The following is a 16,356-nucleotide window of genomic DNA, read 5'->3' as shown; positions in this document are numbered from 1 at the left end:
AAAGTAGTAACTATAGTAACTTTCAATTCAGACAAAAGTTTCCTTTTTTTTTCCTGACTGTAAATTGGAAAAGAGATTTATAGTTTTTAAAGATAGTATGCCATTTATTTGTAGTCTAGTATGTAAATGAATTACTTAATGCATGTATTGATAAATATATTTTCTGGTTCAGATTTATCCCTGGATAGAGAATCTGAGGCAGGTACAGGATCATCGGAACATGAAGATGGAGAAAGAGAAGGAAGTCCTAGAACTTATTCACGACTTAGTGTACCAATGCCACTGCCTACGGTTCTGCTTGATCGGAAGATTGAAACGCTGCTAACTGAATGGAATAAGAATCCTGATATGCTTTTTACAATACACCCTGTAGATGGTACCTTTCTAGTGTGGCATGTAAAGTATTTGGATGAATATAATCCTGGAATATTTAGACAAGTCCAGGTATATTTTATTGATGAAATAGTTTTTACGTTTCTGAAAGCAATAAAAAAATAAATGCTTTGTAGAGTTAGCATGTTTGTAGAATTACTGAAAATTTTGGTTTTGATAAGCATCTGAGTAAAGAATACTTCTTGCTTTCAGAAGGGATCAGTGACTATAAGCTTAGCAAACTTGATTAGTTAGAAGATAATGAATTTGGCCTTGAAATGCAGTACTGAATATTTAAATATGTGTTGATTTTGGGGGGAGTTAATAATATTTTGAATAAGATTAAGAAACTACCCTGAAAATATGAATCAGGATGAGCTCCTCCTTGTGCCCAATTTGATGAGCTAAACGAAGCTGCCTTTACTTGTCATCTCTTTCAACTTTATTGCTATTTAGATCTGTGGCTGGTGGTCATTCTGTTGTACAAGCAAAGCACCTGAACTTTATTTCTTCAGCCTTCTCTTAGGCCACGAATAGAGATATGATATTTCGTAAATAGAAGAAAGGGATTGAACCATAAAGAGGTTGAAAATGACGTTTTTTGATAAGAAGCTGAGATTTGGTATTTTGAGAAGTCTTTTTTTTGAGAGGAGGTAAACTATTTGTACTGAATCATATAATTATGTTTTCCAGGTTTCTTTTTCTTCTCGGATTCCTGTTGCATTTCCCTCTGGTGATGCAAGCTCTCTTAGTAAAAATATCATGATGTATGCCTGTATAAATGCGACAAAAGATTCTGACCACACCTTGTTACACCAGGAGGGGATGTCTGTAGGCAGTCCTCACGGATCACAGCCACACTCTAGATCACACAGTACAAATATGAACATCTTAGCTCCCACAGTGATGATGATCTCTAAACACATAGATGGTTCTTTAAATCAGTGGGCAGTCACTTTTGCTGATAAGTCTGCCTTTACCACTGTTCTAACTGTATCTCACAAATTTAGATATTGCGGTCATCGATTTCACCTCAATGACCTGGCATGTCATTCAGTTTTACCATTGTTATTGACATCCTCTCATCATAATGCTCTGTTGACTCCTGAATCAGATTATCAGTGGGACTCAGACAATAAATTAAGTAGATTAATGGACCCTGTAAAACATATGAAAGGTTCCTCAAAACAACCTCTTAGAAATGCAGCAACTCGTACATTTCATGACCCAAATGCAATCTACAGTGAACTTATTCTGTGGCGTGTAGACCCAATAGGACCTTTGTCATACACTGGAGGAGTATCAGAATTGGCTCGAATTAACTCTTTACATACCTCAGCGTTCTCTAATGTGGCTTGGCTTCCAACTCTCATTCCCAGTTACTGTCTAGGTAAGTGTTCATTGTAATTGTGAAATTAACAAAAGCTTTTAAACTATTATTTGTTATATACAAAATGGTTTATATTGTTGTTATTAAGATGATTTTTAGTAAGTATTCAGTTTTATTATTAAGGTGATTTTTAATATTCAGAATACAGGCATGAGACTTATTTTTAGAACTGAGAAGTTTTTAACCTCTCATAATCCATTTTTAAATTAAATTTTTTTGTTAATAATTTTGTATCTACTTATTGTACCTGTTTAATTGTGATTCTAGACCATGGTTAAGCCTCAAAAGAAAAATGTGAATACTTGTTTCTTATCCTTTAGCCAATAAGAAAAATAAACTACATGTTTAGAACCCAGAGTCCTTGTTTTCCTTTCTCAGGCACATATTGCAATTCTGCAAGTGCTTGCTTTGTTGCTTCTGATGGCAAAAATCTGAGACTCTATCAAGCTGTAGTGGATGCAAGGAAATTATTGGATGAATTGTCAGACCCAGAATCTTCAGTAAGTATTTAATAATCTTTATTAATTTATCTAAGGTGGTAAAGAATTTTCTTTTGACTTGTCTAGGACCTATATTTGTTAGTTGCTGTTTAGGGAGTAAGCATATGTTCTGGGCTGCATATGATATATATATGACACATTTATTTTTTCCTAAGTTGTGTTCCAAGGTATATGAATCAAAATTTTAGTGTACATACCACACATTAATACATTTTACATAAAAAGAAATAAAAAGGATTTTTTCTAAAATATTATTTGTTTGTAACATATTTTACTCTCTAGTTTGGTTCTTTTAATCTTACTTTGCTCAAAAAAGGTTTTAAGACATCTTTATCAAGCTGTATGTTTAGGTTGGAAAACTGGAACTTTTTCAAGCTTGATTGACCATTAAAAAAATTCTCTGGTTAGAATTTGTTATCAGTGGGTGGCAGCATCTCATTCTGATAGTTCTGTATATGAGCTAGAAGTCATATATGATAGTATCTAGAGTTGAACAGATTTTCCATTTACCTATAGAAACAACTATTCTAATAAAAATGTTTCCATTATTGAAAACCAGTGACTATTTTTGAGCATCTACTGTGTTCTCCTAGATGTAAAGTGAGTACAGAATATAAGTTTCAGATCTACCTTTAAGGAGCTTTTAATTTAGTTGAAGAGAAAGCTTATTAATAAAAAGTTAAGTAGCAGTTTAAGACATAAGACAAGAAGTCTAAGAGTGATACGCAATTAATTGCCAAAAGGATGGCCCTAGAAGTGTTTCATTATTCAGAGGAGAGAGAGATCAGATTAAGGTAGGCATGGAAGTCATTAAGGACAGTATTTGGGTTCATTCTTGATGGGTGGATAAGATTTAGAAAGATAAATTCTTTGTCTTTGCCTGAGTGAGAAAATTGCCTGAAAGTAAGTATAGATACAGGAAAGTACATATGTAAAGCTTGTTCCAGAAACAGTGAGAAAGCCATTTGGATTGGAGCTTAAGGTTTGGCATAGAGAAAGTCTAGAAAAATAGAATCATAGAACTAGAATTGGAAGATACTTTAAAGGTCACCTGGTCTCACCAGTCATCTGATGCTTTATTCCCCTCTGCTTCATTCCTGTCAATTTGTCATCTAGCCACTGATGAGGGAGACTCAACTCTAAATGCAGCTTATTCTGTCCTTGAATAGCTCAAACAATCGTATTTAAATGCTATTTATTTTGTGTAAATTCTATTTGTTAGTGCTAGTTCTACTTATAGTAAATCTAATATTTCTTGCATATGAGAACACCTCAAGATATTTAAAGACAGCTTTCTTGTAACCCGTGAACCTTACTACCTCAGGCCAAACCTGCTCCGCCTGTGCCTATCAAGTTTCTTTAACTGTTTTACATTTGACCCTGGTTACTCTTCTGAGCAGGTTTCCGTTTGTCTGTGCTCTGAGCCTTGTAGGATGACTAAAACAGCAATATTGTGACCTCTCTCGTTAGATACATTTATGTTTTGACAGGCACTCTACATTCTTTATATGTAATTGATTCATCATGAGCTGACTCTCAATATCCCGAAGTCTTTCCCTGTCCCTGCCCTCTGCTAAGCCTTGTCTTCTCCATTCTGTATTTGTGCATTTGAATTTGGGGTCCAAATGTAGACCTATTTTTTCCTATTACATTTCATCTTGCTGAGCACAACTAAACAGTCCAGTCTCTCAGTATCTTTTTGAATCTGGATTATGTTATTTAATATATTTGTTACTGCTTTATGACTATGTCACCAGCCTATTTGAAGAGTGTTATATCTACATCATCTGAGTCAGTTATTAATATGATAAATAGACAGGTCTGAAGAAAGAACCTAGCAGTATACATTTGAAATCTTTCTCCATTTTCATTTTTTGGAATGTTTTTCAGCTTGTTTCAAGGATTTCTGTGAGACAGCCTGTCATATACTTTCTGAAATAAAATACACTCTTTCTACTTTCTGCAGTCAAAGAAGAAAGTCAAAGTTATATGAGGTGATTTGTTTTAATATATGATAGGTATAATGTACACACCTTGACATCCCTTGGTGACCAAAACGTTGTACTAGATAGACATTAAGCTCCTCAGTCTGCCCTGCAGCAGTATGCTCTTTTCCTTTTTGAAAATGGGAATTTTTGCTGGTTTTTCGTTTTTTGCCATTGATGGCATTCCCCATGATTTGGGGGATTTTGTATTTTCTTATGGTTCTATTTGTTCTCCATTATACTCGGTGTTTTGTTTTTGGTGGTACCTCAAGGTTTTGTAATATGCATCTTTAACCTCTCATAGTCTACCTTCAAATAATAATATAATACTCAAAATATAATGTAGCCAGGCACGGTGACTCACGTCTGTAATCCTAGCACTTTGGGAAGCTGAGATGAGAAGATTGCTTGACCCCATAAGTTTAAGACCAGCCTGGGCAACATAGTGAGACCCCATCTCTAAATATATATATAAATATATATATATTTATAATGTAAACATATATATATATATAAATATATATATATTATAAGTAAATGTAAAATAATATATATATAAATATATATATATTTATAATGTAAACTTATAAATCTATATTTCTCCCATCTCATTTCATCCTGTAACCTATCTATATATATATATAAATTATATTTATAATGTAAAACGTATATAAATATATAAATATATATATTTATAATGTAAACGTATAAAATATATATATAAATATATATTTATAATGTAAAACGTATAAAATATATATAAATATATATATTATAATGTAAAGTATATAAATAGATATATAAATTATATATTTATAATGTAAACGTATATAAATATATATAAATATATATATTATAATGTAAACGTATATAAATATATATATAAATATATATTTATAATGTAAACGTATATAAATATATATATAAATATATATTTATAATGTAAATGTATATAAATATATATATAAATATATATATTTATAATGTAAACGTATAAAATATATATATTATAATGTAAACGTATATAAATTATATATAAATATATATATTATAATGTAAACGTATAATATATAAATATATATTTATAATGTAAACGTATAAATATTATATTATAATGTAAACGTATATAAAATATAAATATATATATTTAATGTAAACGTATATATAATATAAATAATATTTATAATGTAAACGTATATAAATATATAAATATATATTATAATGTAAACGTATATAAATATAAATATATATATTTATAATGTAAACGTATATAAATATATAAATATATATATATGTAAAACATTATATAAATATATAAATAATATATTATAATGTAAACGTATATAAATATATAATATATATTTATAATGTAAACGTATAAATATATAAATATATATTTATAATGTAAACGATATAAATATATAAATATATATATTATAATGTAAACGTATATAAATATATAAATATATATATTTATAATGTAAACGTATATAAATATATAAATATATATTATAATGTAAACGTATATAAATATATAATATATATTTATAATGAAACGTATAAAAATATAAAGATAATATTTATAATGTAAACGATATAAATATAAAATATATAATTATAATGTAAACGTATATAAATATATAAATATATATATTTATAATGTAAACGTATAAATATATAAATATATATATTTATAATGTAAACGTATATAAATATATAAATATATATATTTAATGTAAAACGTATAAATATATAAATATATATATTATAATGTAAACGTATATAAATATATAAATATATATTATAATGTAAACGTATATAAATATAAAATAATATATTATAATGTAAACGTATATAAATATATAAATTTATAATTAAAGATATAATATATAAATTTATAATGTAAACGTATATAATAATATAAATTTATAATGTAAACGTATATAAAATATATAAATTTATAATGTAAACGTATAAATATATATTTAATGTAAACGTATAATACATATATATATTTATAATGTAAACGATATAGAAATATATATATTTATAATGTAAACGTATATAAATTATATATATTTTATCATGGTAACGTATATAAATTATATTATATGTTTATAATGTAAACGTATATAAATAATTTGAATATTTATAATGAAACGTTATACTAAATATATATCTATTTATAATGTAAACGTATATAAATATATATATATTTATAATGTAAACGTATATAAATATATATATATTTATAATGTAAACGTATATAAATATATATATAGTAAACAACTTTCAATAGTATCCCCAATCTCCCTCTCCTGTGGTCTTCAGCATGCATGTCCTGTGAATGTTTTGTTAGGTTTATACGTAAGTATTTCATTTATTCTACTGATTGTAAATGGTACTGTCTTTTTAATGTTGGTGTCCATGTAGTCACTGCCGGGATATACAAATACAGTTGAATATACAAATACGATTGAATATACAAATGCAATTGAATTTTGTGTGTTTATCTTGTATCCTGTAACATTGCTGAATGCATATATTAGGTGTAGGAGTGTTTTTGGTAGATTTCTGGGACTTTTCCATGTAGATAATCGTCTCATTATAAATGGGAACAATTTTCTCTTCCTTTCTAATCTGTATGGTTTTTGTTTTTCTTATTTTGTTGTGGTTAACTAAAACTTCCAACACCATGTTGAATAAGAAGTGAGATTGGATGTTCTTGCCTTCTTCCCATTTTTGGAGGAAAAACATTCAGTCTTTGATCATTACATATAATGTTAGTTGCAGGTTTAAAAACTTTTTTTAAAATTTTTGTGGGTACATAGTAGATGTATGTATTCGTGGGGTACATGAGATGTTTTGATATAGGCATGCAATTCTTAGTCAAATAATGGAAAATGTATCTATCACCTCATACATTTATCCTTTGTGTTACAAATGATATGCTCTTCTAGTTATTTAAAAATGAGCAATTAAATTATTGACTATAGTCATCCTGTTGTGCTATCAAACACTAGGTCTTATTAATTCTAACTATTTTTTTGTACCCATTAACCGTCCCTGCCTCCCGCCAATCCCTTACTACCCCTCCCAGCCTCTGGTAATCATCCTTCTACTCCCTATCTCCATGGATCCACCTGTTTTGATTTTTAGCTCCCACAAATAAGTGAGGACATGCAATATTTGTATTTCTGTGCCTGGCTTATTTCACTTAAAATAATGACCTCCAGTTTCATCCTTGTTGCTGCAAAATGACAGAATCTCATTCTTTTTTATGGCCAATTAGTAGTCTGTTGTATATAAGTACCACATTTTTTTTCTTTACCTATTCATCTGTTGATGGATACTTAGGTTGCTTCCAAATCTTGGCTATTTTGAACAGAGCTGCAGCAAACATGGGAGTGCAGATACCTCTTCAATATACTAATTTTCATTCTTTTGGGTATGTGCCCAGCAGTGGAATTGCTGGATTGTATGGTAGGTCTATTTTAGTTTTGTGAGCAACCTCCAAACTGTTCTCTATCATGGTTGTACTAATTTACATTCCCACCAATAGCATATGAGGGTTTTCTTTTCTCCACATCTATGCCAACATTTGTTATTGCCTGTCTTGGATATAAGCCATTTTAACTGGGGTGAGATGATATCTCACTGTAGTTTTGATTTGCATTTCTCTGATGATCTCTGATATTGAGCACCTTTTCACATGTCTGTTTGCCATTTGTATGTCTTCTTTTAAGAAATATCTGTTCAAATATTTTGCCCAGTTTTTGATTAGATTATTAAGATTTTTTCCTATAGGGTTGTTTGAGCTTCTTATATATTCTGGTTATTTATCCCTTTTCAGATGAGTAGTTTGAAGATATTTGCTGTCATTCTGTGGGTTGTCTCTTCACTTTGTTGATTGTATCCTATACTTTTTAACTTGATGTGATCCCATTTGTGCATTTTTGCTTTGGTTTCCTGTCCTTGTTGTGTATTACTCAGGAAATGTTTGCCAAGACCAATGTCCTGGAAAGTTTCCCCAATGTTATCTTGTAGTAGTTTCATAGTTTGAGGTCTTAGATTTAAATCTTTAATCTATTTTGATTTGATTTTTGTATATGGTTAGTGATGGGGTCTGGTTTTATTCTTCTGCGTATGGATATCCAGTTTTCCTGGCACCATTTGTTGAAGAGACTGCCTTTTCTCCATTGTATGTTCTTGGCACCTTTGTCAAAAATGAGTTCACTGTAGGTGTGTGGATTTGTATCTGGATTCTCTTTGCTGTTCCATTGGTCTGTGTGTGTGTTTTTGTGCCAGTACCATGCTGTTTTGATTACTGTAACTCTGTAGTATAATTTAAAGTCAGATAATATGATTCTTCCAGTTTTGTTCTTTTTGCTTAGGATAGCTGTGGCTATTCTGGGTCTTTTGTGGTTCCATATAAATTTTAGATTTTTAAAAAATTTCCATAAAGAATATCAGTGGTGTTTTATAGGGATTGCATTGAATCTATAGATTGCTTTTGGTAGTATGGACATTTTAACAATATCAGTTCCTCCAATCCATGAACATGGAATATCTTTCCATTTTTTTGTCCTCTTCAATTTCTTTCTTCAATATTTTACAGTTTTCATTATAGAGATCTTTCACTTCTTTGGTGAATTCCTAGGTTCTTAATTTTATGTGTGGCTATTGTAAATGAGATTACTTTTTTTTTTTTTTGAGGCGGGGTCTCTGTCACCCAGGCTGAAGTGCAGTGGCATGATCTCAGCTTACTGCAACTCCATCTCCCGGGTTCAAGTGATTCTCCTGCCTCAGCTTCCGGAGTAGCTGGGACTATAGGCATGTGCCACCATACCTGGCTAATTTTTCTTTTTCTTTTTCTTTTTAGTAGAGACAGGGTTTCATTGTGTTATCCAGGATGGTCTTGATCTCCTGACGTCATGATCCTCTCGCCTCAGCCTCGCAGAGTGCTGGGATTACAGGCGTGAGCCACTGCACCCAGCCGAGATTACTTTTTCAAAATTTCTTTTTCAGATTTTTTGCTGTTGGCCTATAGAAGTGCTACTGATATTTGTATGTTGATTGATATCCTGCAACTTTACTGAATTTATCAGTTCTAATGGTTTTTGGTGGAGTCTTCAGGTGTTTCCAAATGTAAGATCATGCTGTCTGCCAACAAGGATAATTTGACTTCTTCCTTTCCAATTTGGATGCCTTTTATATATCTTTATTTTGTCTGATTGCCTGAGCTGGCACTTTCAGCACTATGTTGAACAACAGTGGTGAAAGTGAGCATCCTTGTGTTCTAGATCTTAGAGGAAAGGCTTTCAGTTTTTCCCCATTCAGCATACTAGCTGTGGGTCTGTGGTGTATGGCTTTTATTATGTTGAGGTATGTTCCTTCTACACCCAGATTTTTTTAGAGTTTTCATCATGAAGGGGTGTTGACTTTTATCATGCTTTTTTTTTTAGCATCAATTGATATGATCATGGTTTTTGTCCTTCATTCTGTTGATGAAATGTATCACACTGATTGATTTGTATATTGTTGAGCCATCCTTGTATCCCTGTTATGATAAATGATCTTTTAATCTTTTTAACCATATTGTTGAATTTGCTTTGGTAGTGTTTTGTTTAGGATTTTTGCATCAGTATTCATCAGAGTTATCGACCTGTGTTCTTTTTTTGATGTGTCTTTGTTTGGTTTTGGTATCAAGGTAATACTGGCCTCATAGAATGAGTTTGAAAGTATCCCTTCCTTCTCTATTTTTCAGAATAATTTGAGTGGGGTTGGTATTCGTTCTTTTTTATATGTTTGGTAGCATTCAGAGCAAAACCACTGGGTCCTGGGCTTTTCTTTACTTAGAGACTGTTTATTATGGCTTTGATCTTGTTACTTGTTTTACTGATCTATTCAGGTTTTGGATTTCTTTTGTGGTTCAGTCTTGATAGGTTGTTTGTGTCTAGGAATTTGTCCATTTCTTATAGATTTTCCAATTTATTGGCATATAGTTGCTCATAGTAGCCACTGTTGATCCTTTGAATTTCTTGGGCATCAGTTGTAATATCCCTTTTTTCATCTCTGATTTTATTTATTTGGGTCTTCTTTGTCTTTTTCTTAGTCTGGGAAAAAGTTTGTCAATTTTATTTTATCTTTTCATAAAACTAACTTTTTGTTTTGTTGATCTTTGTATGTTTTTCTTTGTTTCAGTTTCATTTATTTATGCTTTGATTGATCTTTATTATTTCTTTTCCTTTACAATTTTGGGTTTGGTATGCTCTTGCTTTTCTAGTTCTTTAAGATTCATCATTATGTTGTTTATTTGAAGTCTTCCTTGTTTTTTGATGTAGGCACTTACAGCTACAAACTTCCCTCTTTCAGTACTGCTTTGGCAGTATCCCATAGATTTTGGTATGTCATGTTTTCATTATCATTTGTTTCAAGACATTTTTCAATTTTCTTTTGAATTTCTTCATTGACTCTGTTGTCATTCAGGAGCATATTGTTCAATTTCCATATGTTCATATAGTTTCCAAAATTTCTTGTTATTGATTTCTAGTTTTATTCCAATGTGTTCAGAGAAGATACTTGATATTATTTCATATTTTAAAATGTTTTAAGACTTGTTTTGTGACCTAATGTATGGTCTGTCCTTGAGAATGATCCATGTGCTGTGGAAAAGAATGTATATTCTGTAGCTGTTGCATGAAATGTTCTGTATCTATTAGGTCCCTTTTTTTGGTAGTACATATTAAGTCTGATGTTTCTTTGTTGATTTCTCTGTCTAGAAGATATGTCCAATTCTGAGTGATGTCAAAGTCTCCAGCTATGATAGTATTGGGGTCTGTCTCTTTCTGTAGCTCTAATATTTGCTTGATATATCTGGGTGTTCCAGTGTTGGGTGCATATACATTTAGAATTGTTATATCCTCTTGCTGAATTGACCCCTTCAATGTTATATAGTGACCTTCTTTGTCTCTTCTTACAGTTTTTGTTTTGAAAACTATTTTGTTTGATACATAGTATCAGACATACAATGATACTGATATCAGTATCTTTTCCCATCCCTTTGTTTTCAGCCTATGTGCATCGTTATGTGTGAAGTGTGTTTTTTGCAGGCCACAGATTATTGAATCTTGTTTACCCATTCAGCCGCTATATGTCTTTTGATTGGAGAATTTAGTCCATTTAGTCCAAGTGATTAATAGATACGGACTTACTCCTGCCATTGGTTATTTGTTTCTGGTTGTTTTGTTATTTCCTTCCTGTCTTTCTTTTAGTGAAGGTGATTTTTGCTGGTGATATGATTTAGTGTTTTGCTTTTTATTTTTGGTGTATTCACTGTATGTTTTCTAATTTGAGATTACCACAAAGCTTGCAAATATTATCTTACAACCCATTATTTTAAGCTAATTATGACTTAACACTGTTTGCATAAATAAACAAGCCTAAAGAAAACTAGTAAAGGCTCTACTCCTTAACTTTGTCTTGCTACAACTTTTTGTTATTACTGTTTATATCTTTTTGTACTGTCTATATCTTGAAAAGTTGTAGTTATTATTTTTGATTGATTCATCATTTAGTCTTTCTACTTAAGATCAGTTTACACACCACTGTTACAGTGTAATAATATTCTGTGTTTTTCTGTGTACTTACTATTACCAATGTTTTGTACCTTCAGATGACTTCTTATTGCTCATTAATGTCCTCTTTTTTTCTGATTTAAGTACTCCTGTAGCATTTCTTGTGTGATAGGTCTGGTGTTGATGAAATCTCTCAGTTTTTGTCTGTCTGGAAAAGTTTTTATTTCTCCTTCATGTTTGAAGGATATTTTTACTAGATACACTGTTCTGGGGTAATTTTTTTTTTCTTTTCAGCACTTGAAATATGTCATGCCTTTCTCACCTGGCCTGTAAGTTTTTCACTGAAAATTCTGTTGCCAAACATACTGGAGCTCCATTGTATGTTGTTTCTTTTCTCTTGCTGCTTTTGGGATCCTTTCTTTATTGCCTTTGGGAGTTTCATTATTAAAAGCCTTGAGGTAGTCTTCTTTGGGTTAAATCTGCTTGGTGTTCTATAGCCTTCTCGTACTTGGATATTGATATCTTTCTGTAGGCTTGGGAATTTCTCTGTTACTATCCCTTTGAATAAATTGATATCTTTCTGTAGGCTTGGGAATTTCCCCATTAGTATCGCTTTCCACCCCTACCTCTTTCTTTACCTCCTCTTTAAGGTCAATGACTCTTAGATTTGTCCTTTTGAGGTTATTTTCTAGATCCTGTAGATGTGCTTCATTGTTTTTTATTCATTTTTCTTTTGTCTCCTCTGTGTGTTTTCAAATAGCCTGTTTTCAAACTCACAAATTCTTTCTTCTGCTTTATCAATTCTGCTAGTAAAAACTCTGATGCGTTCTTCAGTATGCCAGTTGCATTGTTTAGAAATCCTGCTTGATTGTTTTCAGTTATTTAAATTTCTTTGTTAAATTTATCTGATAGAATTCTGAATTTGTTGTCTGTGCTATCTTGAATTTCTTTGAGTTTCCTCAAAACAGCTATTTTGAATTCTCTGTCTGGAGGTCACATATCTCTGTTTCTCCAGGATTGGTGTCTGGTACCTTATTTGGTTCATTTGGTGAAGTCATGTTTTCCTGAATTATCTTAATACTTGTAGATGTTCTTTGGTGCATGGACATTAACGAGTTAGGTATTTGTTATAGTCTTCACAGTCTGAGCTTACTTGTATCTGTCCTTCTTAGGAAGGCTTTCCAGGTATTTAAAAGGACTTGGGTGTTGTGATCTAAGCTGTATATGCTTTGGGGGGACCCGAAGCCCAGTTATGCTATGGTTCTTGCAGACTCTTAGAGGTACTGCCTTGATGGTCTTGGACAAGATCTGGAAGAATTCTCTGGATTAGCAGGCAGAGACTCTTGTTCTCTTCCCTTACTGTATTCCAAACAAACTCAGTCTCTCTCTCTCTCTCTCTCTCCCCCCCTCCCCCTCTCTGTCCCTACCCCCCCATCTCTCTCTCCCCCTCTCTCCCCCATCTCTCACCTCTCTCTCCTTCTCTCTTTCTCTTTCTGTCTCTCTTTTCTGAGCCACCTAGAGATGGTAGTGGAGTGACACATGCACCCCTGTGGCCATCACCTATAGTACTGTGCTGGGTCATGCCTGAAGCCAGCACAGCACTGGTTCTTGCCCAAAGCCAGCTGTAATCACTCCCCAGCTACTGCCTATGTTCTCTCAAAGCCCTGGGGCTCCTACAGTCTGCAGGTAGCAAAGTCAGCCAGGCCTGTGTCCTTCCCTTTAGGGTGATGATTTCCCCCATGCACTGGGCTGGTCTAGAAGTACCATCTGGGAGGTAGGGAGCAGAGTCAATAACCTTAGAAGTCTACCTGGTGTTCTATTGTACCGTGGCTGAGCTGGTACTCAAACCACAAGACACAGTCCTTCCCACCCTTCTCTCCCCTTTCCAAAGGCAGATGAACCTTACCCTGTGGCCACCATGACCTCAGGCCTACAGGGAGTACTTCCAGACTACTACCAATGTTTTCTTAAGGACCAAGGGCTCTTTGGTTAGCTTGTGGTAAATGCTGCCTGGTCTGAGACTCACCATTTCAGGGCATTGGGCTCCCTTCTGGCCCACAGAAGATCCAGAAATGTTGTCTAAGAGCCAAGTCCTAGAATTGGGGACTCCAAGAGCCTGCTTGGTGCTCTACTCCCTTGTGGCCAAGCTGGTACCTAAGATGCAAGACAAAGTTCCCTTTAGTTTTGCCTCTACTTCTCTCCAATTTTAGTATATGTGCTGTCGAAGCGAGCACGTTGCCCCTGCTTTTCTCAAGCAGGAGTCTTGCCCTGTAGCTACCATAGCTGGGAATGTGCTGAGTCTCACCTCAAGCCAGCCAGTCTCAGAGTCTCATGCAAGACCCTCGTCAGAGTACCTGGATATTGCTGCTGGTTATTCAGGGCCCAAAGGGTCTTCATTTAGCAGGTGATGAATCCTGCCAGGGGTCTTTCCCTTCATGGCAATGGGTTCCTTTCTGGCCCAGGGTGTGTCTAAAAATGTCATGTGGGAGATAGGGCCTGGAAAGGGAGCCTCATGACTCTGACTAGTGCCTTATCCTGCTGTGGCTGAGCTGGTATCCAAGAGGCAAAACAAAATCCTCCCCACTCTTCTGTCCCCTCTCCTCAAGCAGAAGGAAGGAGTCTCTTTGAAGCCGTGAGCTGTACAGCCTGGGGGTTAGGGAAGGGATGATGCCGGCACGTTTTTAGCCATCCCGCCTGGTGTCTCAGTAGGTTGCATGCCTCCCAGGCCCACTGTCTTTGGCCCAGTTCAGCACTAGGACTCATCTAGGAGTTGCAGACCTTGTGGCCTAGACTGCCTTTCAAGTTTATTTAAGTCCCCAGAGCACCTGAGCCTTGTGGTGGCAAGGCTTTTGGGGAATCAAGCTCAGACAAATGGGATCAGCGATTCCCCTCTGGGTAGGGCTCCCTCCATGGGCGAGTGTCAGCTGAGTTTGGTCTGGTTTCTCTTTCTGCTATATAACAAGGCAGCACTGACTTCAGTGCTCACACTTGCTTGCTCTTCCTTTCCCCAGGACACGGAAACTCAGCACCTTGCTGCTGCTGCTGCAGGGTATGGGAGAAGGGTGGTGTTGGTGATTCAAGAGTGTTTTTCCTACCTCTTCCGTGCCTCTTTCAGTGATAATGAAGTTAAAACTGGGTACTGTGAGTGCTTACCTGGTTTTTGGTTCTTATGAAGGTGTTTTTTTTCATGTAGTGTTTAAATTGGTGTTTTTGCTGGGGGGACAATTGGTGGAGCCTTCTATTCTGCCATCTTCCTCTTCTCCTGCCTCCAGCTGTTGGGTTGTTTGTAGATATTCTTTATTAAGTTGAGGAAGTTCTCTAGGTTTGTTAATTTTCTTGATATTTTGAAAGAATCAACTTGTTGTTTAATTGAGCTCTTTGTTTCTGTAATGTTTTCATTTTTATCTTCATTGATTTTTACTCTTTATTGCTTCCTTCCTTCTGCTTGCTTTGGGCTTTTCTTTTTTTTGGTTCTTTTTTTACTAGATTTATGAGACAGGAGCTTAGCTTAATGATTTTAATTTTTAAAAAAATTTTCTAAGGTATACATTTAGTGCCTACAAATTTTTCTCTCAGCACTGCTTTAATATTTTTATATGTAGCATTTTAATTTTCATTTAGTTCAAGATATGTTTTGATTTCCCTTGAGAACTTCTCTTTGACCCTCGATTAGTTAGAAGTGTATGATTTAGCATCCAAGTGTCCTGTTAATAATTTCCAGTTTGATTCCGTCAGGGTAGAAAAATGTACTGTATGATTTCAGTCCTTTTTAGTTTGTTGAAGTTTGTTTCATGGCCCAGGACGTGGTCTATTTTAGTATAAGTTCCACTCACTAGCACTTAGAAGAATGTGTATTTTCTTGTTGTTGGGTAGAGTGTTCTATAAATGTTAGTTAATCTTATTTTGATTGATGATGTTGTTGATTGATGGTGTTCTTCTGTATCTTTACTGATTTTCTCCCCAATCGTTCTATCCAGTCTTGAGAGCGAGGTATTGCAGTCTCCAACTATAATTGTGAATTTGTCTGTTTCTCCTTTTACTTCTATAAGTTTTTGCTTCACATAGTTTACAGCACTGTTCTTTGGTGTATATACGTTTAGTTCAAATTCAAGGTGTTGGCAAGGCCATGCTCTTTCTAATATTCAAGGGGAGGATCCTTCCTTGCCTCTTCCTAGATTGCTCCTGGCAGTCCTTTGTGTTCTTTGGCTTGTAGCTGCATCACTGCGGTCCGCCTCTGTCTTCACATGGCCTTCTTCCATCTGAGAGTCTCTGTGTATCATTTTTTTGTAAGGACACCAGTCATTAGATTTTGCACCTGCTGTAATCCAGTATGACCTTTTCTTAAACTAGTTATGTCTGCAAGACCCTACTTCCAAACCAAGGTTACATTCCGAGATGCTGAGTGGACATGAATTTTGGGAGGATACTATTTAACCCACTACTCTGATCAACTTTCTTTTCTCATCAGTTATATTTGTAGTTGCATAGTCGGGAACTTTCAAAGTCTCTTGAGCCTCCAGACTTCCTTGAGC

At 33.8% G+C, this 16,356-nt stretch overlaps 1 protein-coding gene across 4 annotated transcripts in view; it reads left to right on the top strand.

Annotated features, from left to right (window-relative positions):
* Nucleotides 1–16,356, top strand: part of DMXL2 (Dmx like 2) — a 187,634-nt gene that overhangs the window by 83,354 nt on the left and 87,924 nt on the right. For all 4 annotated transcript variants that reach the window (XR_004057317.1, XR_004057318.1, XM_030930656.1 and 1 more), the window contains exons 11-13: nucleotides 173–444; nucleotides 1,066–1,762; nucleotides 2,141–2,262. Coding sequence is in view for 2 of the 4 variants with exons in the window: in XM_030930656.1 (XP_030786516.1) it covers nucleotides 173–444; nucleotides 1,066–1,762; nucleotides 2,141–2,262 (1,091 nt within the window). In the remaining 2 variants the exon portion in view is untranslated. The remainder of the gene's footprint in view (nucleotides 1–172; nucleotides 445–1,065; nucleotides 1,763–2,140; nucleotides 2,263–16,356) is intronic.

The sequence above is a fragment of the Rhinopithecus roxellana genome, chromosome 5 (genome assembly GCF_007565055.1).
Source record: "Rhinopithecus roxellana isolate Shanxi Qingling chromosome 5, ASM756505v1, whole genome shotgun sequence".
In the NCBI taxonomy this organism is placed as follows: Eukaryota; Metazoa; Chordata; class Mammalia; order Primates; family Cercopithecidae; genus Rhinopithecus; species Rhinopithecus roxellana.
This window is presented reverse-complemented; position numbering and strand designations above follow the sequence as displayed.